Here is a 25,292-nt window from a genome sequence, read left to right on the forward strand (position 1 = left end):
GGAGCATGAAAATGGTTAAAAAGTGTGATTTCAGAATATTTTCAGAATAATCTTAAAGCATGAAACTCCTGGTAGAGACTCTTGAAAACACTCAAGGGAACTGTATAGTTTTTTCTCCACCATATAATGTAATGGTTAACCTCAAATTTCATAGCTGTACTATGCACGACGAGAAGACTGTGCGCAAGTCCACATACTTGCCCTTACAGGCGATACTGCACTAGAGGCACCAGCGAGCGTCACATCATCCCGCCTCACCAACACAGATACGCCCCTGACTAGGTGGGCTTCTTGATGATTTTTACCTTTTTTCATAGTCTGTTATGAACAGGGTTGGCTGATTGAAACCACAGGTGTATGAACCAAGTGTTTTTTCTAAAAAAAAATTTAATAATTTATTTTTAAATAGAATATTTTCCTGTTTTTAATGAAAGGTTTTACTCTACTCTAATAACAACAAAAGTTTGTCCATTAATGTTACTTTATATACAAATTAATATCTTATAATTTAAATTATCTGAACAAGTTGTAAATTATATTCAGCTAAATACACCTCTAAAATTAAAAAAAATTTTAATAGTTTTCTGTGGCAAATCCCCGACTACCGTAAATCATCATTCTGTGGGGAACACCCATCCTATGGAGAATCCTTTTCCTGTGGGTAAATAAATATTCTTTTTGGTGTTAAGTCCCAGTCAGATGTGCAGATTTGATGGACTTCAGTCCTTTGACGTTAAGAGTGCTTTTAACTCAGTACACGTGATTGAAGTAAAACTTCATTGTGCAATTTAAACCTTGACTCTTTAAGTGCTTTATTTATATCTCTTGTGGCGTCAGAAACAATGTTTCACGAAAAAATTGTATTAAAATTCGGCCTAGAAATGTTACTCTCGTAAAGCCCAAAGAAACTGCCGGTGTTGGTTGGTTCCTCTCATCCCCCGGGCCCCTGACGGAGAGCGCGAGGGTGACTAACAGTGGCGGGGGGCGGGGGGTGTCGCAGACTCGCAAGTGCACCCCGACACACTGCTGCACTGGCTGAAGAAGCAGGTGGCGCTGTACGAGGGCGTGCGCGTGGACGACGTGGAGGGCTCGTTCCGCAGCGGCGTGGCGCTGTGCGCGGTCATCCACCGCTACCGGCCCGACCTGGTCGACTTCCACGCGCTCGACCCGGCCGACGTGGCCGGCAACAACCAGCTGGCCTTCGACCTGCTGGAGCACGAGCTGGGGATCCCCCCGGTGAGTGTCGCGCTGACATAGTTGCACTTCGGTCATTCATACAGATTACTGGTCGCCGTGTGTCACAGGGACGGCCGTTATCTGAAGTAACTTGGCCTCTGGGTTGCGGCCGCGTCCTTGGCGAATAATTCACCGACGTTTCGGTCGTCGTTGCAGTCGTCATCCATCAGGGAGCAGTTACCGAAATAGGTAGCTGTAACAGTAGGTAACTGCTCCCTGATGGTGGCGACTGCAATGTCGACCGAAAACGTCGGGTGAATTACTAGTAGTGATGGCCCGATATTCGATATTCCATATCGGAGATCGGTAATATCGGCACATTTTCAATATCGGACATCGGTAAATACTTGCGATATTTTGATAACCAATATTTGCTCTCGCCAATAATACTTCTCACATAACCTTAACTTTAATTCCAAGCTTATTTTCCGTGGGCGTAATTTATCTTTCTTCACGTCACCATATTACCTAGTAATTCCAAGCATATTTTCCACTGAAACAATTTAAAGCCTATTTCTTCTTTCTGATACTGCAATGCATTCCGACGGTACAATTCTTCCATGTGTACACAAATCCCAGTCATCAGTGCATATTTATTCGTCTTAAGATATTCACAAAATGTTTTCGCTTGATGAATTTTCGAAGTTCACTAAGTGTACATAAATTGAAAACATAAACGAAAATAATTACGATATTTAATTTAATAAGTGGTGTAGCCGTAAGTAAACATGAAGAAGAATAAAGTTGCTGCTTGATATAACAGGCATTTTCTTTCCGTGTCGTTTCATGGTCGCCAACTTTTGTTCTATACAAAGACGTTACGTAAGTTTTACAAAAGCTAAAATATGAAACGTGTTTCAGTAGGGCAAGTTGCAGCAAAGGTATTATGTTGGCTATATTGAGTGCATTGTCAACAACATAAATAAAGATGTGTGGTTTTATAAACTCTGTAGTACGTTTCAAAGTTCTATTGAAATTACTTTTCATGTATTTTTAACGTGTTTTTGCACCAATAAGTGGAGTGATAACACTTGAAAAATGGTCACAAAATTTGCTAATTGAAGACTTTCTTTTATAGCGAGTCGTTTACCGTGATTAAATTTTACAAAGGGTACAATAGTTTTATGTTTTTCGGACGGTATTTTTCATAGATTACAGTTGAGACACTAGACTAAGTACATGCAGTGACTCGTGAAGTCGTGCAAATACACTAAATACACTAAATACAGCAAATACACTAGAGACTAATATCGGACAGCTACAAGATTTTTGTGAGAAAACGTGGCGTTGTTTTCACCTCAGTCCGATAGATGGCAGACGGCATGCCTCTTGCCGCTAAGTTATTTTTCACACTCCCGCCTGTGTTGTTAGTATAGAGCTGTCCGGGTTATAGGCATTATTGTTTCTGCAGGTGGAATTTGTACCAAAAAAATGAATCGCCTTTCACCTGAACACATTCAAATGATAACATTTCTCCACAAAAAAACTGAAATTTGTTTCCTTGTAGTTGCAATATGTTTTTTGCATGCTGTAGGTAATACCTACACCAGAATATTGCTTAATCTGGCCTTGAAAAACAATTTAATTTTTTAAGACCTTGAATTTAGAGAGCTTATTTGTAGGCCATTATGATAATTTTATTATTAGCTTTTATTTAATGTGAATTTACAATATTTTACAATTAATAAAAATAATATACATTCACATAAGGATGTTTTATTAATATTTAACATTTTTCATTATTGTCTCTAACAATACTCCAGAACCACAATTTTATAGAATCAGTGTTAGAAATGAGATAGGCCTATTATCGGAATATCGGGTATCGGGTATCGGATCGGTAAATTTGGAAATTTTGGAATCGGTATCGGTATCGGTATTGGGTTTTTGGATATCGGGCCATCACTAATTACTCACCAAGGACAACGCTACAACCCAGAAGCCGAGCTACTTTCACAGGGTCACTTCTCCGGGCGCGTTATGCGCATGCACCATGCGACAATAAAGCTACACACAAATAAAAATTATGTATGTGCTTTTGAATCATACACTTGAGTGATTGATATTGAATTCTGGTCCAGATAATTAAAAAAATAATTATTTAATGTGAATATTAGTGATTGAAATTGTGTTCATAAAACTTTTTCAAGTGTATTCATACAAGTGAGATTATGTTCCCACATGCGTTATTTATTTGCATTTTAAATAATAAATTATTATGTTGTTGTTTGATAAATAATCAAAATTAATAAATTAGAATGATTTTAATTACTAGATTATTTGAATAAATTAAATAGTTACTTTAGTAACATGTTTTTATATATACAGGAGCACAATCCTTTATCCGAAATGGTCGGGACCAGCAGCATTCCGAATTTCAGAATTTTTCGGATTTCGGAATTTTAATACAGGAGGCCTAGTAAAGCCAAGTTAGGTTATGTCAGATTTATTAAGTATTTCAAGCAACATAGTACAAAAACAACAAAGTACACAACGTAAATAAACACTGCAGCATAAATAAATACCTGAAACAATCGCCAAAATAATTTGTTTTTAACAACTGATACTGTAAAACATCTGGAGAATGTTTATGGTGCGTCGTCATTGCCGCCGATGTCGCCGTCAACTCGTACGTCTCGTGATCGGCCGGGAGCAGGATTTTACTTCTCCTGAAATAAAGCAGCACGAATGATGGCATTTTTAAATGCCTCTTGAAGTGTCACTTGTTTTGGTTTAGTTTCCGCAATAATTCCACCGTCTGAGTTATTGATAATGTTGTGTTTTCATTTTTTTTCGCTACCACCCATCTTCATATCGAAATGCCTTTTTGCCATTGCCGTCTTCAAATATGGCAACACGTTCGCGTAACAACACGGTTAACTACTAACCGCGATAAAACAACTCCTATCGTAGCCAAGCAGCAAGCTGTATCTGACGCTAGTTTGCCGGACAAACAGTAAACACAGCGCCTCGGCGTTGCCAAATTGCATGCTGCCTTGCTGACGCAGTGCTGCCAAGTCACTCGCTCGCACTAGTCACGCAATCGCGACTTGAGTTTGCCACACAACTGCGAACAATATCGCGGACGTTGAAGTTTCGAAAAAAATTTCGGATTTTAGAGCTGTTCGGATTTTGTAATTTCGGATAAAGGATGGTGCACCTGTATATGATTATGAGTATTTATTTTTTTAATTTGATTGAATTTATTCTTTACCAATACTATTATAATATCACTCCAGTCCTTTTAAATAAACTAATTAACAAAATTAACCAAATTTAAGCATATTTCCCAGAGGAGCTACCATTAGCGTCTCCTTAAGTCTTTAGGCCATAGAAAAACTAGCCACAACATACAGGAACCTACCTTAAAATGCCAAAATCTGTGTGGATATTGGAAAAACGTAATATCTTCCTGAAAAATTTCCTTGGAAAAATTTCTCGCTCACATCTCTATCTGTGAGTATTAAAAATTTTTGAATTGGCTTTGATTAATATGATATTCGATTCAACATTTCAAGATATATTTTTTATTATTCGAGCAAGTGGGAAAAGGCCCGTAATCCTTCATAATTATCATGCTTGAGCAAACTTTTACACCCATTAAATTACACTAATTGATAATCTGTTGAAAATATTTGTGGCAGAATACCAAATGCAAGGTGAGTATCAAGTTAAAATTTTAGTAATAGCCCTTAAATAATAGTAATGAGTAGGCACAGATCATATCATTATATAATTGCGATAAAACCAAAATACCTCCGAAAAGCTCAAGTTAATACACTGTATTACATCGAAATACAAGTTATATCTTGGAATTAATTTGAATTTAACCAAAATTAATTCAAATCATAAAAAGTGTAATCTTTAAATTTTTGTAATCCAAATAATGTGTTTTCTGGAGATAAAAAATTGTTTTAAAGTGCATGGATCAGAAAAATTAATTTAATTTTTTTATTTTGCATTTATTATTGAATCACTTAAACCACAAATGTTCTTTAATTAATTTTTATTGTTCTGAATATAAATGTTTTAGACCATTTTACTACAAATCATTTTATCGTAGAAATTCAGCATATTATTTTTACTACTATTTTGGTGGAGTAAGTAAAACAGCTTTTAAAAATAACACCACCGAAAACTTCTGTTTCAAAAACATAAATTGGACTAAACATAAAATGATAAAAATTGTCCCTAGTAATGAGGATAAAATGATATAAAATCTAAATAGCGTATAAGACTGATCCTTAAGACACTGAACACATTCTAGAGGATTTGGGTTCAAATTCAGTGATGGCCATCCTTATTTAGGTTTTATATGGTTTCTTGATATCACTCGAGACAAACGTGGGTTGGTTTCTTAAAAAACAGACTAACACCTATTCCTCTTCAACATACTTGTTTTGCGTAGTCATGTGTTACTTGTCCCGAATGAGCTCGCGGTGGACAAGATTGTTACAGTGTCGAGAGGATTCGTGTAATGAGTGGAAAGCGTCGTGTGTTTGTATCTGATGCTGTTGCGCTCTTTAGCCGAGCCTCCGGGGTCGGTACTTTCTCGTGTCGCAGGTGATGACGGGCCAGGAGATGGCAGACTGCAAAGTCCCGGACAAGCTGACGATGCTGTCGTATTTGTCGCAGATCTACGACACCTTCCGCGGCGAGATCCCGCATATCAAGCATCCCAGGCTGGTGGGTTTGTGGTCGTTAATAGATAACAGATTGTTACAAATGTTTGTGGCTTGCTTTAGTGACTGGCTTTTAATAATTGCAATTCATTTAACGAGCTATTATTCTTAATTTAAATATCTAAACTTAAAAACTATATATATTTTTTAAAGTAGCTGGCCTTCTAGGTTATAGCCGCGTCCTTGGCGAATTATTGGCCGAGGACGCGGCTACAACCCAAAAGCCAAGCTACTTCAGACAATGGCCGTGAAAGCCTACCAACATTATTTTTTAAAATAATGCCAGAAAGTGATTTATACACAAAAGATTGGAATAATAATAGTGCAACATGTATGAAACCAAAAAGATTTATTCTGAAATTAAGACTTTTTTCTGTAACATAGTGTCATAGTACTTAAAATATAACCCTTTTGTATTGTTTTTCAGGGGGTTAAAAGGGGAAAAAAAAATGTTATAAGCAGGTAATATCAGTTTTAGCACTTGACTGTTAAACCACTGATGGGTTCACTCGATGCTCAAATTTGCTTAAACCAAGCGATATATATTTTTTTCAACTTCAGGAAGTTTACACCTTCTATTTTTTTTCTTTTTACAGACACATTACCACATTTCTGGTATATCGCCTCACAATTAACAACAATAGCGTTACAGTGGAAATTACTTGTGTCCAATTCCTTCACACATGAACATGTTTTTTCTGTGGGTTCTTGTCTACAAATGAAATAAATTGAAATTTATAAGCATTATATAAGGCTTTATAATTTGTTGTGCCATCGTGGAATGGTTAACAAACTAAAATATTGTAGAACTGTAACGCCCCTCGTGCCCTAAGATTATATTATTTTAAATTAATTAAAAACACCTTGGAAACTGCTGGGCAAAATATTAAGAAAATAAAAGTTAATTACTAGAGGGGACACGAGGTGGTGAACAAGACAAAATTTACACTCCCTGCACACAAGTAACTTGGGAGTTCGTGGATCGTTATGTAGAAGAAGGTATATGATAAATAAATACACTATATAAATAATTTGGTCTATAGGTTTTCCTGGTTTATTATCAAGAGATTTTGTTTTAGCATTATTTCGACATGATAATAAAGATCTTAGTAATTAATAAAGTTAAGGGGTCGCCCCGTCATTATTTAAAACAAAACATATTACACCTTAACAAACAAATGATGACATTAACAAAATCTAAAGTATTGCACCAAAATTTGATTCTCCCAATGATTACATATATTATTAGTTTCCTTGATTTTACATGTTCTTGAGGATTAAGTTCTTAAGGCACTGTTCGCTGGTAATGTTAGAAGAATTTAGTTCATTGTATGTAAGGGGGGAATATATTATTAATATCACCCGGGTCTTTAAAGGATGACGTCGGGTCGGGAAAGATCTCTTCTAACGTGACTCGGAGTTCGAGGTGCAGGACCACGAGCTGGGAGCAATTTGTCTCTCCAGCACTTCGACCCTGTCTGAAAACACAAGTCAAATTCAAAACGAATTAGACCTGTTTCCAGACAGTCATGCACAGTCGGCGCAAAAGGCCAACAAACGGGAATTTGGGGGGAAAAAGGCCGGATTACTCACCAAACAGGGTGTAGAGTTCGGAGCTCACGAGGTTTCTCGCGCCGACATCAGGATGCCGCGGACCGAGAAGTCGCGGATGCGCGAACGAAACCAAAAATTTAGTAAAAAAAAAATTCTAAAACTTTAAAAATAGAAACATGACTTGAACTAATTACAACTACTGACTGGCTACTGTACAAATGGGATCACATCCCTTAGAGCAACTGACTACATCTTTATATGCAACCGAATTCGCAGTTCCCGCGAAAAGCCTCTTAGCGCAGAGGACGCCGAGAAGACGTGGTCAGTAGCCGAGGTCAGAGTACTGAGTGCCGCAATGGCGGACCCAGCTCCTAATTAAATCGGGCGCTAAAACCCTGAGGGAGAAGGAGGGGGAAGGTTCGGTTCTATGCCGAAAATTTCTGAAGGAGTCCGAGGCGGGCGTGACAACCACACGACATGTGCGCTCTCTACCGGCGGTAACAGGAAGCAACAAAGAATCGACTTCTACAGGCCGCGAGAAGGAAGCATAGGGCCTTGTGGCGCCGCGGCACTACGCTCTGGCGGCGTAAAGGGGAACTAACTGAGGCGGTGAGCAGACTTGCCACCAGGTGTCACGAGGGTGAGCTCTGCACGCTGGCGACCAGGCCCGCGGTTACTTTTTCTGCCGCTAGATGTCGTGGGCGGTCCATCTTGGCACACACATTTTTTATGCCAGTCGCCCTTGGAGACGGTCGCTGTCTGCTGGGGTTTATGACCGGTCATTGGTCTTAGGCGAATTCTTAGAACCGAGAGGGGAGGGGGGTGAACAAAATGCGCCACGATGCTGGGAACGGAGCTCCACTGGAGACCCATTCGTGACGAGACTTGCTATTCTCAGCAGGCCTCTAAGAAGTAGCAGCTTGTAGCCCAGAAGCTGCTCTATGCAATTTTGGTCATGAAGAGAAATAATATTACAAACTCGGGACGTGACTGCAGGCGAGAGAAATTTCAACCGGGCTGCCCACGTCCACATTAGACAGCAAAAATATCAGATTGGCCCTCTGGGAAAGGGCTTTAGACCACTGGCACAAAGTTTAAACATGAGGCGTACACCGCCCTAACAAAGAGTAAATCGTCCACTTATCAACCAGATAAAATTAGAAAAATAAAATTTCCCAAAATTAATTTAAAATTATAGTAAAAATTAAAAGGTGTCGAAATGCCTAATTTCCGGCACAGAACTATATATGGACATCTGAAAACACATCAGAATGGCAAGGAAAAAAAATATAGGTTAGTTGGTTTATCAAGACAAAGGTGCCAACATAGTCGTAGCTGCAAATATAAGTACCTTTGATATATAGATTATATACATCGGTTTTGAATTTTTTTTTTTTGCATTTCTTGAATTTTAGAAAACAAACCTTATAAGCAGGAAATTCATAATTTGTGAAACATTATACACAGGAAGTAAATACATTGTCCTGATGGGGAATATGTTGGGACTTTGAAAATATGACATAGGCAGGAACATTTTAACAGGGCTATACTGTACTTGCTTTATGTATATAACCAATGTTCTCTGATTATGATTTATATAATTCTCTTTTAAGCTCTAGACTCTGAACCAGTACAGTCTTAATGTCATGTGTAAGGCAAATAAAAGGATTTTAGAGGAATGGGACATTCAAAACATAATGCAATTATTTAGCTAGTGAGTGCGATAGTGTTGAGTCATACTTGCAAAGGCGGGTGTCACAAGTGTTGACGTGCGTGCCGTGCCGGCAGGAGTCGGAGCACGCCCCCGCCAAGACGCACAAGCTCCCGTACCAGCCGCCGCGCCAGGCCTCCAAGGAGCAGGCCTTGAACCTGCTGAGCCGCGTCACCGCGCTGCCACGCCCCAGCCCGGGCCGCAAGCGGGCCTCCGCGGACCGCGAGCCGGACCCCGCCGCCTCCGCCGCGCGCGCGGACACCCTGCGTCGGCAGCGCAAGAGGCGCAGCGTCGACCGGGACAAGCTCACGGCTGTGAGTAGACCGGCGTCGCGACACCCGGTCACCAAGTTCTTATTTCTCACCTTTATGTGATAAAGTAGAGTTTCTGTTTGTTTGTTTATACAACTCTACAGTTTTGGTCGAAGCTTGATGAAATTTTGCACGCTTAAGGTTAAGAATAAGAGGAAAATCACTGTCCGCTCAAGATTTTGAAAAGAAAACCACCCCATCTCCTAAAATTATGTTTTCTCCCTCTGAGTAATCCCAGACAACACCGTGTACTTCAACTAGTTCATTTATGAACATTTCTTAAATTTTTATCTTGTCACCTTCCTCACTCCAATCCGAGGGTGATGGCCTGATGGGACAGTAATCGGCCGCTCCGCCACAAGGCAGCTGGGTGGCTCGTCTTCAGGCCGGGGCACTGGCAACTGGCCTCGTGGGTGCGTCGGCCTTGCAGGAAGTTTCGGGCCCCGTACAGTGGAGGCTGTTTGGGCGGTGTGGACGGCAGTGGGGTCAACCCGCTCAAGCAGGCCGGTGGAGGGGAGCCAGGGGGCCACCAGGGTGGGAACTCCCTCCAGATGGGAGAGGGGATCATCTCCCTGTTTCAGGGCCTGTGTGGCGGCTGGAACAAGGCCCTCGAGGGCTGCAAGGGGGGGGGGGGGGGGTGGCACAGGACCTGCTCGTAGCTGCTGTGTGGCATCCTGTTCTTTGTCTGCACATGGACAGCCATGATGGGAGACTTCCTGCCTCTTTACTCCCTTCTTATTGTGGTGGGGCATAAGGCGGGTGGGGTAGGAGAAAAAAAAAATTGGTTTGAGAGGTAGCTGGTGGCTGTGACACCCAGCCGACGAGGCTCATGTAGTTGCCGTGTGCTGTGGTTGCGTTCCTGACCGACGACCCCGTCCTCGGGCGTGACTGTTTCCTTGCAGACCAATGTAGCGGGGCACTGACAGTCCTGCCCAAGCTGTCGGGGGCGGCCGATCGACAGTGGGTTGTTTCCGGGGAGCCCAATGTTGGGGTTACTCCAGCCACTGAGAACCACCCCACTGCTGAGTTGGCAAGGAACGAGACGATGTGCGAGGGTCGAACCCAGGCCACCTTGTTGTGTTCCTGTCCTCTTGCTCTGGGTGGGTCGGGTGCAGGCGAAGGGCCAAGGCGGGCGAGAGACAGCTAATAGGTAGTCAGTGAAAGAGGTAGTGCCCTACTGAACAGAGAGGTGTAAAGACAGTGGCAGGTGTAATACCGCCTACTTCTGGCTTGTCGTAGAGGAGTACCCTAAAGTGCCCTGACAGGCCCTAACTCACGGCTGCGGCAGAATCTGGGCAAGGGCAGCTAGAGCACGAGGGATGCTGTAGGGCTCACTGCCCTGGAGCTCTCGGCATTCACTGCCTGAGCGCAGCCCAGCCAGAGTGGGGTGGAGGGATGGAGGTCGCTGTGCCTCGAGCAGGTTTGGCTCACCCCTCGTCTCAAGTCACAAGAGGGGTGGCGAGCGGCCTCCAGGTGCTGTCAAGGTCCCGTGCGCACATAGGGCGTTGTGGCGGGGCAACTGACATCTGTGCCCTCTGATTGGTGCTCGAGGATGCAACAATCTTGAAAATGGTTTTTCAGTATTCATTATGACTAATTTTACAGTAGTAATCTTAAATAATACTTATACAAAATTAGTAGTTACAAATAATAATGCAGTAGACTTACTGGAGACTAAAAACATTGTGTGTATACTTAATGATAATAAAATAATCTATTATAACTTAGAGTGGAATGTTTTAGTTTGGATAAGAAAGCATAGGTAGTCCTTAGCTTGTTAGCTTCTCAGTTGATTTTTAAAAATTTTTCATAATAATTTTAGGAAAACATAATTAAAAGTTTTATTAATTTAGTAATATGTTATATTCTTATATTTTGGTGGACAAATGTTTTAGTACTAGAATAATATTCTGAGGATTTATGAACAAAATTTTTGTAGAGATTATGCTGTTCATTTTTTAAAATCAAATAAATTTGAAAATACATTATTTTTGGTGGTAATTCTTTGCTATACTAAATACAAGTTTTCTTTAATAATGTAGTGCTATTTCAACTACACAGTTAGTGTTTGAGTTATGGGTCAAATCCCAATTTTCTTGAATCTGAATCTGGCATTCAAACCTAGAGAGTACCTGAATATACTCTTCAAATCCGAATCTAGGTGTCAAGGGTCAAAAATAAAATAATGTAATGAAAAATATTAACTTTTTTGCTAAAACATTCTATCCTTTAAATGATTGTTTCACATACTAAGTTTCCAGAATCAATACATATTGTAATTTGATTTATTTAATGTACATGTTAAAAGTATAATATCTTGGAGAACGGTAAGAGGAAATATATGTAGAAGAAAAAATTGGCCTTGTAAACTTAAGAGGTTATCAGTGTTGAATTTTTTTAGTTACTTTGTTTCCTCTAATACGTTTCTTCAAATCTTATCCTTTAAATACTTAGGATTTGGTGGTATTTGAGGATTTAATTGACCCATCTCTAGTTGAGTGAAATGCGGAGAGTTTCCATGCCTTAGTTTTGTAGGCAGGCTTTTACTGTGTTTATGGGAAGAATATAGGCATTTGGTTTTTGGTATTTTACGCACATTTCAGCCATGATCACAAAGTAAAATTTCTTTTACTTGAAAATAAAAGTCCTCAGAAGTTGTTGTGGTGTTTGGTTTTTTAAAAGTAAATTGCGGACTTTAGCATGCATCGTCTGATAAACTACAGTGGTTGTCGAGGTTTGAGCAGTCACAGTGGTAGTGTGAACAGATGTTTTGCTATGCATTGCAGTAGGCATCTTCAGAGTTGAGAATAAACTGAGACCTGAAAGATAGTAGGGTTGTGTATATTCACAGTCAGTTTGACTGTAGTAACCACAATTTTTTTTTAATTTGCAACAGATTTTCTGGTGCCACTTTCATCAGTAAGAGTGACTTACCCAGCCCATTTTAAAGCAACTTAGGAAAAAAAATTAAATTTGAGAAGCTGCTAAATTGGAGGCATTCACAAAGCGAACCATAAAGCTGACAGACGGAGAAGTTAAGACTGCAGTTACAGACGGGGCTGTAGTAGGATGGATGTTGTGGAGAGGGAAGTGGAGGGGAGGAGGCTACAAGGAAGAGGAGAGGAAGGAAGTAGGTGACAGTGCCACGGGAACCCCATTAGCATCTCTCCCTCCCTCCCTCTATCCCTCACTGCATTCCAGAGTGTTATCCTGTTTCGTCTCTCATGTTCAGGAAGCAGTAAACTGTTAATGACATAGCCTAGACACAGACGCTGCAGATGTAGTGTAACTTGGTAACAATTTTCGTTCTATGATGTTTGTTCTCTACAAAGTGAAATGTAGACTTTTGGAGAGATGTGGGATTCTAACTTTTGACTTTATATTTTTTATCATTTTTCTGCTTTTAAGTGTGTTCGTAGTTATGACAAAATCACAAAATCTTCTCCTTTTGTTTTTTTTATGGTAGTTGCAAATTTTCAGTACCCTGGGAAGCCAATCGTGAGAGGCCTTGTCCTAATGACTAGTGCCAATCAGTCAGAGGATGGACTTCTTGCCTTTGGCTACTGTTCCTGCAATTTGTGTATGGCATGTTTCGTTGGCTGGTCGGAGTCAAATCCGTGTGGCATTTTGTGTTTTCTTCGAATCTTATTCCTAGAATACTGAATCCTTCAAATACTGAGGATTTGATTGGCCCATCCATAGTTTTGAGTGAAATGCGTAAAGTTCTCGTGCCTTAGTTTTACAGGCAGGCTTCTACTGTGTTTATGGTAAGAATATATGAATTTGGTATTTCACGTACATTTCAGCCGCGTTCGCAACGTAAATTTTCTTTGGCTTGGTAGTGAAAGTCCTTAGAAGTGTCGTTTCAAGTATTTCCTAGTATTGTCTCTGCCAGCTGGTTCATGTGTCGGGAAGTCGTTACGGGGGCTGTCGCGACGATGAGACGTGTCGTTGCCAGAGCGAGCGCCGGCGGATCGTAGAGGAGATAGAGCGCAACCGCGCGGAGCGGGCGATGCGCAGGCGGTACCTGCGCCATCTCGCCAACCAGCAGTTCCTCAAGAGCATGCAGATGCTGCAGACGAACGACCGGCGCGACCCCGCGCCCTTCGAGGACTACTCCCTGTTCGTGTACCGCCAGACGGCGCCCGCGTTCGAGGACAGGGTCCGGGACATGGAGCAGAAGATACTGTACCCTGTAAGGAGTGTGTCGCTCTGTGCACGCCCCCCGAGGTCCTCTCTGCGTGCGTGTGTGCTCACGTTCCGTGCTGCGGTAGTCATCGGCCGTAACTGTTTCCCCGAGCTAAACCCGTGGTGTGAAATAACATGCGTGTGTCTGTTTATTTTAACTTCTTGTGTGGTTTTATTTAAATTGTATTTAAGTATTTTGTCATCTTAAAAATTGCTACATTAACAAAAGTGTGATTATATTTTTTGTTAATAATAATGATAACATGTGGTAGACTCTATACATATAGTATCATACATAAAATGAAACGTGCATATTTTTTTAGGGGGAATTTTTGCATGACTGTGTATGTTTCATGTGACTTGTCTCAAATTTTGACATTTATAAAAGCACCTAGTACTGTGGGTACCTACAAGATTTGATGGTTTTATTTTTAGATCAATTTGTTTGAAAACAGGAGATTTCAATGTTATTTTTTTTATACATTGTGTTTATTCATAAAAATTGTTTATTTTTTTTAACAAATACGAAATTAAAAATTTCTTAATACTTATTTCACCATTGTAGTCTTCTTTTTTACTGACCCATGGTGCACTTATACAGTAATACCATTTGAAATAAGCACGTCTGGAACAGAAATACTCAGAAAAATTAAAATAATCTGCATTTTTTTGAAAGTTTGAAAAAGGTGCCGAAGTGATTATTGTAAAATATCAAATATGTAAATAATAATAGATGCAAGATCAAACAACATGATATTAATATTTTTCCAATCCATTTAGTTTATACAATTTGGTACAAAAATTGTGCTGAATAATTGCATTCAATAAATAATGATAACAAAAGACAACATTTTTGTGGTTTGAGTCAATATAAGTCAAATTGTTGATTGATTTCATGTTTATGGTTATATTTCGGTGCAAATGGTGTATTAACTTACATTTCATAGTCATGTGTTGTATTGACATTCTTTGCGATATTCTTTTAGTTTTATTGCAACTAACCATACGTATAATCTTATCCCTACGGATGGGGTACATAGCCTTCTGCCACGGTTGTCGTGGCAGCAGTGTTGGTAAACAAACATCATGTGTTGCTTTGCAAGTGACAGTTGGGGAATGGGTACCACTGGCACTACTTTTTGAAAACTGTCAAATTTGAGACAAGTTGTGTGTTAGGAACTACAACCAGTGGCGTAGCGTGGGTGGGGCGGAGGGGGCGGCCCGCCCCGGGCGGCAGCCCGCGGGGGCGGGTCGCCGGTGAAGCTGGTTGAGATCTGATCTATGATTCATTCATTACATGTGTCAGACACACTATAATGTTCCATTTTTATCTAAAATTTGCGCACCAACTATTTTTTAATATTTATTTAAAAGAAAAACTGCGAAATCACTGACAGAGCTCTTTATAACGTTTGTTTGTTTACATAGGAACGGCAACATCGCATCACGCCGCGCCGCCCGGCGCGCGCGAGCCGAGTTGAGCGGCACTCCTTATTATGTTCATTACTCATACAAAATCTTTTGTTTCACGCGTCGGCCCGTGTCGATGCCTCTCTTTCGCACTCATTGAATTTAGTACTACGCATTGTACTGTAAAGTTTGACCTTAACCCAGGGCAAACCAAACAACTTCCGCAAACCGGGACACAGTAAAACTCCTATGCCCCGTACCGCGAGTGCAGGTAAACCCAAAAAAATATTAAAACCCAAACTAATAGCAGGCTTAAAAAATACTAATAAGGTTGCGAACAGTGAGAGGAGGCAGCAAGTTAAAAAGACGCAAAATTTATATGACAACATTTAATAAATAAATATATATATATATATATATATATATATATATCATAAAATCGTTTCATCACAAATAGGCGCATCCATCATAAAATACATGCCCTATTACTACTTATAAAAAAATAGCTATATAATAATACTAAAAAAATACTTTAACAATTCCCCCAAAAAATTATAATTTGATCATATACTTCGGAGCTCCGAAAATTAAATATAATTACCAAAAAGGCATTAAAAATATATAAGAACATATTAATACAAATACAAATACAAATATAGATACGCACCGGGCGTATCACCGCTGTAAATACCAATTAACATAGGCGAAATCTAGCAAAAAATTGACACACCTTAACATGCAAATAAATATACCAAAAAATTAGTTAATTACAAATTATGGGTTTACAAGCCCTTCTCAGTTAAGTCATTTTCTAACGGTCGACGCCTTTTTTCTTCTAGGTCTGGCAGGGATTGGGTGAAACACGCTGAACGTAAAATCCCAGTTTCAGTTTTATTAGTCCGTTAATTTAAATCCCAAAAATCCACAAATTATAGTTTCGCACCAGGGGTCAAAGGGGCAATCCTTGTATTGTTTTTCTTGCAAGCTGTTTGGCAATTCCGGCTCTAACTTCGCATCTGATGAAGGATTCAACAAATGGTGGAAGCTAAATACAAGAATAGGAGACCATGAAAATAGCCTGGGCCATGAACAGAGCTTCTTGAAATGGAAGGAGTTGGAAGTTCGCCTGAACTGTAAAGCAACCATCGATCAGAAACAACAAGAAGTTTTCGAAAGTGAGGAGAAGAAGTGGAGGGATGTACTGTACAGGTTGCTGAATATTATCCAGTTCTTAGCCAAACAGAATCTGGCCTTCAGAGGACATCGAGAAGACATTCGAGGAGATGATAGTGGCAATCGCGGGAACTTTCTGGAGTTAGTGCACCTCCTAGCTAAATACGACCCTCTTCTAATGGAACACCTGACAAAGATAAAGCTGGGAGCAAGAGTCTCAGTTTCGTATCTATCTCCAGAAACCCAGAATGAATTTATAAACTTACTGGGACAGCAAGTTCGATCCACCATCATCCGTCGTATTCAAGAAGCTAAATATTATTGCGTAATCTTCGACAGTACACCAGACATCTCCCACAATGACCAAATGAGCCAAGTTCTGCGATACGTACATATCGAAGGAGAAAAAGTCGCCGTGGTAGAATCTTTCATTGACTTCTTCGAACCAAAAGGAAAAAATGCAGAAGATCTCAGCAACGATATAATCGCGAAGATAACATCAGACGGACTGGACATACAGAATCTGAGAGGACAGGCTTATGACAATGCTGCCACAATGTCAGGGATCCACAATGGAGTTCAAGCCCGGATTAAAGCACTGAATCCGAAAGCTATATTCGTTGCATGCACAAACCACTCACTAAACTTGGCTGGGGTACACGCTGCTTCTGAATCAGTGGATTCCATGACGTTTTTTGGAACTCTGGAGAAGCTGTTTGCCTTCTTTTCCGCATCAACTGTTCGATGGAACGCTTTGGTTGCCGTCACAGGTCAAGCAGTAAAACGAGTCACTGAAACGCGCTGGAGCGCTAGACATGTAGCTGTCAAGATGCTTAAAAATAAGTTTGAGGTAGTTCTTGAGGTACTAGAACAATTAACAGATTCATCTCAAACTTCCGAAACAAGATCAGGAGCCAGTCTTCTCCTGACAGCCATGCAGTCATTTAACTTCCTAACTTTTCTTGGCTTTTGGGCTGCAGTGCTACCTGAAGTAGATGACGCACAGATTTACCTGCAGCAACGAGGACTAAGTGTGGATAAGTGTGCTCAGAAACTCTGCGCTTTGAAAACCCTCTTAGTGGAAAGTAGAGACTGTTTCGTGCAAGAAGCAATTGACTTTGCTAAGACTCTCTGCGAAAAACTCGGAATCTAACTCAAAACGAGAAGAATTCGCAGGAAAAAACGCATGCATGGCGATGAATCTTCTGAAGATGCAGCTTTGTCTCACGAACAGGAAATCCGTCGAGAGATTATCGCATCATTCGACAAGATCATTCAAGAAATAACGACTCTATTCCAGCAAATTCAAGAAATATCGGACAAGTTCGGATTTTTGATGCCAGTGAAACTTTTGGACAGCAAGTTTGGGGATCTTTCCCATGTATTAGAAGACATCGACAAGGACGAGTTTCAGATGGAGCGGAAGCGTCTTCAGCAGTTTGTTGTTGTTGCCTGTTCTGAATCAGAGGAAGATATAAGTGGTAAAGGACCACTGGAGCTCCTCCAGTTCATTCAAAAACTGAATCTCGGAATTTCGGTTCCAAATATAGTCATCTTGATTCGTATATATTTGACTTTGGCGATTAGTGTTGCAAGTTGTGAAAGAAGTTTTTCGAAGTTTAAACTAATAAAAAATTACCTCAGATCTACTATGAGCTCCGCTAGACTATCAAACTTGGCTATATTGTCAATTGAACAAGAATTGGCTGCTAATATTGATTTTGACAAAGTTATTTCTGACTTCGCTGCTCATAAGGCCCGTAGAATCCGCTTGTAAAATCGCTCATCCTATTTTAACTTCAATATAAGGTACCTCATTGCATGTGAAATTTAAATTTAACTAAGCACCTATAGAATGGGGGCGGCAAAATAGGTCTCCCGCCCCAGGCGCCGAGATGGCACGTTACGCCACTGACTACAACTTCTCATTCACATGTTTTGTAAGAATGTTTTTTGCATTATTGTAATAGCATGAGTCATCAGTGTGGAATAAGTGTGTGTTTGCTTTTTTTTTCTTTTTTTTTTCTTTCTTTCTTTACTAATGTTTGTCTCTTTTGTAGGCCTGTGTGCAAATGCAAGTTAGTTTGATTTAAATTTGAACACAAATATTAAAATTAAAAATTTTGAAATACAATTATTAAAGTTAAATAACAAGAGCGGTAAAAATTTTTTGTGATATTTCAAAGTTTTGTTTTAGCAGATACTAGTACTTTTTTGGTACACTGGAAATATATTTTTCATATTAATGGGTAAAAAAAATAAAATAAAATAAACAAAGTCTTATAAAAAGAACCAACAGATTACAGCTTGTTTTATTATCGGAACTGTAGCCATTCTACTGCTAACTGCGCACATGTTGTGATACAATATGGCTAGTTACATCATGCTCGTTAATGTATTTAAACTAGGTATATAAACTTTTATATTTTGCAAGAACGACTCAACTTCAATGTTTATGGTTACACGAGGTGAACTTTACTATACTTTTGAATTCAAACAAATCTTTATTTGGAAGTGTGTTTATTTTAGAGTGAATCAAATATAAATAATAAGTCGGTTGTGACATTTGAAGTTTCGAATGTTCGCACTGGCCTAGTTTTGACGTGATAACGTCTTATATAAATCGATGCACGCACGAAAAACTGTCACGTTTCGCCTGAGCCAAGTGTGCAAGAACCGGCCAACACCACCGTGTGATAAAATCATCTATATCATCAAACAGGTTAAGGCGGGCTTTTTAACTAACTGTTCGTGATTATATTCAAACAAATTATTTAAATTAAATTTGCAAAAACTGTAAATGATATTTAAAAATTAAAAAATGTTTTCGTATGAAATTATCACGTAAAATTATCGTCCGTGAACCGACTTCACAGACAACCCCCACCTTTTGTTTTGTATTGAAGTGGCAGTTACTTTTGAGTGTTGCGGACTGTCGCGACGAGTGTCGCCGAGCGCTGTGTCTCCCCGACAGGACAGGGAGGCGAGGCTGAGGGCCGAGATAGCGGAGATCCGCAAGGGAGGCGTGGACGAGGACCTGTCCGGCCGGATCAGGATCCTGGAGGAGAAGCTGAAGGGCACGCCGGTCACTGAGAAGAAACCCCGCGACCTCTACCGGGCGATCGGTGAGCCATCCGTCCACTTACCTATTTCCTTATTTCATTCGTACGCATGGGTGCAACAACAAGGGGGGGGGGGATGGGTATATTGCCCCCCCCCCCCCCCCATTTGGAAATTTGGTTGTTGCGCCCCTGTTCATACGTACATTGTTATGTGCACGTCAGCACTCGGTTTGAGTTTCACTGATGTGCACAACAGACAAGAACACAAACAACAGATAAAAATACAAATAAAATTTTAGAGAAAAGAAATATATAAACCACATAGGACAAAACAAAACAGTGGACGAACACGATGATATTAACAGTATAAATTAAAGTATTGATCTGCTAATGTGAGATCATCTGCAAGGAACATTTCTTGTAACAATAAATATAATATTTATATTTATAAATGATTATGTAAGTTCCTGGGTGTTTTTTTATAAGAATTATTAATTGTTGGTTTTGAGAACCTCATGTTTATTAAAATTGGTTTCTAGACTGTATGACAGTACTGGATATTGTCTGGCGCTAGGGCAGTTCAATTTAGTGTGAATTTTTTTTGAAAGGAATTGAAATTTTGAACTTTTCAATGTGTAAAAAATATTTTTTAAAGGGTTTAGTGTGTGAGTTTATAAATTAAGTGCAAATATGTTTTGATATTATTGAGCAGCAAAAATTTTTACCTGGGAATTTCTTAAAATGTTTGTAGTGTTCAGTGTCACTGAAATGGTTATAACAAGCAAGATTAAAAAAGATTACAAAACTTTTACAAAATTTATTTCAAAAGTGGAGTGGAATTAGTAAATACAGTAGAACCCCGATTTTGCGAACACGGATTTAACGAAAACAGCGATTTAACGTAAAGGTTTTCAGGAACCATCAAAAAACACCAATTTATTAAAATAATAATATAGATTTCCAAAAAATGAAAGTAAATTGTAACGGAAACTTATTAAAAAATACACTCTGTGGTGTCAGTAATAGAATGGAAGTACTATATTTTAATATGTGCCTTTGTATCATCTGTCCAAACACGAAAAAAAAAAAAAAAAAAAAAAAAGGTTCAAATTGCTTAAAATCTCCGGGCGCTGTAAGAGAATTGCGTAGATGCGTGCCATTGCGTGCGCCTGGATAGATAGACTGTCCGCGACACATGACGTCATGAAGGGTTTCTTTGTCCGCATCCCCCCTCCCCCTCTCTTATTCCTGACGTGACTCACTACGTTATCTTCCAATCAAGCCCGCATAGTAACAGTGCTAGCCAATAATCACACGTTTCCAAATATTCCCTTTCCCATCCTCCAGTTTTTTTCAACTTGTGACCACGTCACACCAATACGCCATTATTATTATTCTCAGTAGAGGTGTAAAAGTAACGAAAAAAAGCGTACCCGTATGTATTCGTTACTATACCAATTAGTACTCGTTACTATTGTATCGTTACTCGTTACTTTTGATATCGCATAACATGCTATGTTATGTTGCAGCAACGAATAGAGTCGTATTGCGTACGCGTACTGTACGCCGCGTACGGTATGACGTCGCGTAAATAATAATAAATAGAATATATACAATTAACAATATTTGATAATAAACAGTTTTTGTTAACCAAGAAACAATTAAATCTCATTAGAGCGGCTTTTTAATATTATCTCTTGTAAGATAAGAACACAAAACGTGAAAATACGCGATAGTAAAAAACAAAAACATACATATTTCTAATTTGTAAAAAATACGTTCTTACGTTGTTTCTGTTCCCATCTCAAACTTTGTCTACACACACAATACCTTTAATAAACAGTAAAAAACTTGGACGATTTTCCAAATTATACTTTACTTAATAAACAAACATCGTTCTTTGTAACGTAAATTCATCGAAAATGCGCGCGCATGCGTAAAACATACGAAAAATGCGAGTTACGAGATGCAGCCATGTGTAACGTTTCGTTACTCGGTACTAGATGGCGCACCCGTTACTCAGTACCGAATACATACGGTTTGCTACAGCTCTAATTCTCTGTAAGAGATTTGTGCGCGGTGTTTAGTTTTTGGAATACATTTTTTATAAGTGCTGTTCGGACTTCGATTTTTTTGCTTTTCTTCTTGGATTTTGACTACAGATTGCGATTGGAAAATACTACACTGCCTGTTGACGACCTGCTTAGCTTTTTTATTGGTACATGACTTTATTTACTGTTTTTGGATATCGGCTTTGTTACGTTTTTTTGACGATTCGTTTATGTTACTGGTATTACGGGCGGTGAAGCTTTTATTTTTTTCCACTAAGCTCGCGTCTATTGGCTGGCTGCTGATGGAAGGTCACGAGTCAGAACAGAGAGAGCCAGCCGGCGGCTACGACGCGTCGTAACAACAGCTGACCGAGTATAATTAATTATCTTTCTCCGCGTACGGCGCGCCAGTCTGAGATAGCACGGCAGCACTAGATATAGGCGTCGACCCTGTCTACGATATGGAAACGTAGGGACGCGATTATGAGTGCGGGGGTCATGGAAAATCGGTAAATCGGATTTAACGAAACATTGATTTAGAGTAAACATTTTCGGTAACCATAGCACTTCATTAAATCGGGGTTATACTGTAATACTTAAATTTAAAGCTGTTTGAACTTAGTATCAGGTACTTGTCTGTTGAAGTTTGTAATTGCTCCAATAGCTACATCACTGACTTGATACATGTGCCTTTGAGATCTCATTAATGCTAAAGGCTTAAAGTTTTTAGCAATAATGTAAACAAAATTAAGCTGCATTTTGGTAAATTGCTGGATTCTCATTCTGGGAGACTTTAGTTTGAAATTTGAATCAGAGTCAAACCATCCTGAGTTTATTTTCACGGTTTCCTTAAATAACAGGAAGAAAATGCTGAAATGGTTATTTTCACATGCCTCCTTAATTTGTTTGAAAAATCGCTTAATTATCTTTATTGCTTAAGGGGCCTTGAATGTCCTGAAATATCACAATGTTGTTTAGCTTTTTGTACTTTTTGTGCCGGCATTTCTTTTGTCAATCATGAAGAAAAGGATTATAATAGTTTATTTATACTATTTGTAAACTATTATTTGAAAAACTAATTTATTGATGTTCACGTATGTCTCAAAAGTCATTAAAATCCTTAAAGAGCTTCTTAAAAGTTCTTTATTTTTGTGTTGTTTTAAAAGAAGGTGCAAACTATAGATACTTATTCTCCAACTACTACTGAATTGATTAGGTAATTTTTCTGTATTTAATGACCATGCTTTGGTGAAATTTATTGTAAAAATAAAGAGGTGTAAAATGATATAAAAAAAACCTGGCAATGCATTTTCTTAACCAATAAAATTTTAAGTTTAAAATGTTGATCTATTTAATTATATTCATAATGATAGTTAATAATTTTTAGTAATAACATAGGTATAATTGCAATTTGGGGGAGAGTTGAATTGCTGCCTTTTGGCTGTCATAGTCTAGACTCTCAAGTGTAGCAAGGACTGCTGCTATAGCTTCTGGCACTCTTGTTTCCACTGTGTACAGACAAGGCCATCTAGATGAACCAAGTGCCTGGGGGCAAATAATCTTGTCGGGTCCTCTCCCTATTATTGTAATGTACAATTTTCTAAACCCCATCATAAAAAAAAAAAATCTAAAGACAACAAATTTTACTGCGGAAATGTAAATGTGATCTGAATTACATTATTTTTATGTTTTCCTTTGTATTCCATTAACTCGTGGTAATTTTCATCCTAACAGGTTAAACCCAAAGCATTAAAAATAATCTTGAAACTCAACCTGGAACCCGTGCCCTGGGGATTTCCCCCCCCCCCCCCCCCCCCCACATTCTCGAAGGCCTTGTGTGCAGACTGCCCGTATCTGCAATGGAACTACTTACCTCGGTGGTGAGGTGGCAATGCTGGTGCTGCCGGCAGATGCAAATGGCACTACCGTAGCTACCAGCACGGTAAATTGCAAACTACAGGTGACAATATTATAGCTTGTCATGGGCGAAATTCTGTATGATCCCCAGGCTGCGTTAAAATTTACATAGCAACATTATAGATCAGTCTGACCATACACATGGTGTCTCAAATTCAACGTTAATATACCTATGTATACAATTTATAAATTAGTCCTTATAAAACACACGTGCTTTTATTGTGGTTTGCAGATCATTCCGATATTTGTTTCATTTGATATTTTACATCAGTGAAAGTTATTTGGTTGTACTAGACTGTATTTGTTCTCTATAGCAGAAATATATGTAAATAATTTTTACTGTATAGCACGACATTTTCCGACCAATTAAGACTTACGGACATACATTATGCTAATTTTGAACGGTATTGCCACCTGGTAGTGGAAGAGTTCCAAAGGGCTATTGATGGGATAAGGCGGCAGTTTATAGTTGAAATCAAGTTTAAATAAACAGTTTTATGTTTGTAAAAAATTTTCAATTTGCCATCTGTTTTTTTTTAAGACGGACTCAGCATCACACCTAAGTGAACCCATTGCGTTTTCAGGAAAGATAGAAAAGTCGGACTGGAACGTGAAGGAAATAGAAAAGAAGATACAGGAGAACAAGATGGGTCGAACGGCCAAGCACGACCGCAAAGAGAAAGTTCCCAAGTGGAGCCGAGAGCAGTTTGATGATAAGGTTGGTGGAATACGTAACTCCTGTTCACGTAATTACGTGCTCAAATAATTTTATGTGTGAAGTGTGTTAGTGTTTTGAGTGTTTCAGTAAATATCACTCCTGGCTTACATCCAAGCTCCTTTCAGTCTCTCAGGTATTATCACTCTTCTGTATTGGATCGAGGGGAATACACATTTTACCTCTTTCTCTCTTCTTTCTGTTGATAGACAACTATCAACATTCACTTAATTAAGCAAAAATTAATTGAGGAAAAGATCTTGTTAAATTCACTGCTTACTCTGTAATATGCATCTCACTTTGTTCAATACCTATTAGGCTATTAAAGCTTTAACAAAATTTTAGTATCATTACATAGTGTGGTTTTAATTTGCATCAAATAATGTTTCCTGTGGGGTAACCAAAATTATTGTTCTATAATTGTCATTGGAAAATGGGTTTGCCAGTAAATACCTTGGTGAATTACAACTTTTCGTCCCGAAAGTTTTTTTAAACCCACTCAATAAAAGTATCTCATCATCCTTGCATGCAGTGGGATTGGCAGGCTTTAGTGCCTAAAGACTACCAAAAATTATTTTTAAACTGAAAATAATAGTTTTAGTAGGTTATTGTTAACTTTGATGTCAACATTAGTAAATCTTTTAATTTGTTTACATAAATATTGTTGCTTTAATAGATTTTTTTTGTCACTGTTGTGTTGTCTTGTGTGTGTGTTATTATAGTATTGTCCTCAATGTTATTCATTTTGTTTCATGTGTTTGTTTTGTCTATGTAATTTTTTATGTTTATCGTGCCTACCACCCATGGCCTTATGCTGTCGGTAGGCATGTAACAAATTGATAAATAAATAAATAATCATTATTTAGAGTCAAGATTTCATGGTTTAATTATTAGTCCAATTTCAATTTTAAAACTGAGAATTTTGGTGTAAAATTTTATAAAAATTGGGTTAAAACAAATACATTCATAACAATAAACAATTAATTAGCAAGCATTTATGATTTAAAATTGTTTAGTAAGAAATGCACAATAAAACAAATTAATTTTTCTGATCTGTGATCTTTGGTACATTTTTTTGTCCGGTAATAACGACATTCCTTGAATTTCAAACATGAAAGATTCCTTTTTTTATTATTATTTTATTTAAGTTTTAGTTTAATGCTACTTGATTCCATTATATAACTTGCATTCCAATGCTATATGGTGTGTTAACCTGCATTTTGGTGTATTGCTGTGTTTTAAGTTCTTTTCAGTGTTATTTTGGATTTATTTCAGTTCACCA

The 25,292-nt window shown here is 38.8% G+C and overlaps 1 protein-coding gene across 3 annotated transcripts in view; it reads left to right on the forward strand.

Annotated features, from left to right (window-relative positions):
• The window catches only part of LOC134538857 (F-actin-monooxygenase Mical), a 232,538-nt gene that overhangs the window by 156,193 nt on the left and 51,053 nt on the right, over positions 1-25,292 (forward strand). For 2 of the 3 annotated variants that reach the window (XM_063380418.1, XM_063380419.1), the window contains 6 exons: positions 1,001-1,236; positions 5,800-5,922; positions 9,261-9,497; positions 13,453-13,689; positions 19,240-19,390; positions 23,880-24,013. In XM_063380418.1, coding sequence (XP_063236488.1) covers positions 1,001-1,236; positions 5,800-5,922; positions 9,261-9,497; positions 13,453-13,689; positions 19,240-19,390; positions 23,880-24,013 — 1,118 coding nt within the window. The remainder of the gene's footprint in view (positions 1-1,000; positions 1,237-5,799; positions 5,923-9,260; positions 9,498-13,452; positions 13,690-19,239; positions 19,391-23,879; positions 24,014-25,292) is intronic. The other variant, XM_063380420.1, reaches the window with a different exon arrangement.

This window comes from Bacillus rossius, chromosome 14 (assembly GCF_032445375.1).
Source record: "Bacillus rossius redtenbacheri isolate Brsri chromosome 14, Brsri_v3, whole genome shotgun sequence".
NCBI classification, from domain to species: domain Eukaryota; kingdom Metazoa; phylum Arthropoda; class Insecta; order Phasmatodea; family Bacillidae; genus Bacillus; species Bacillus rossius.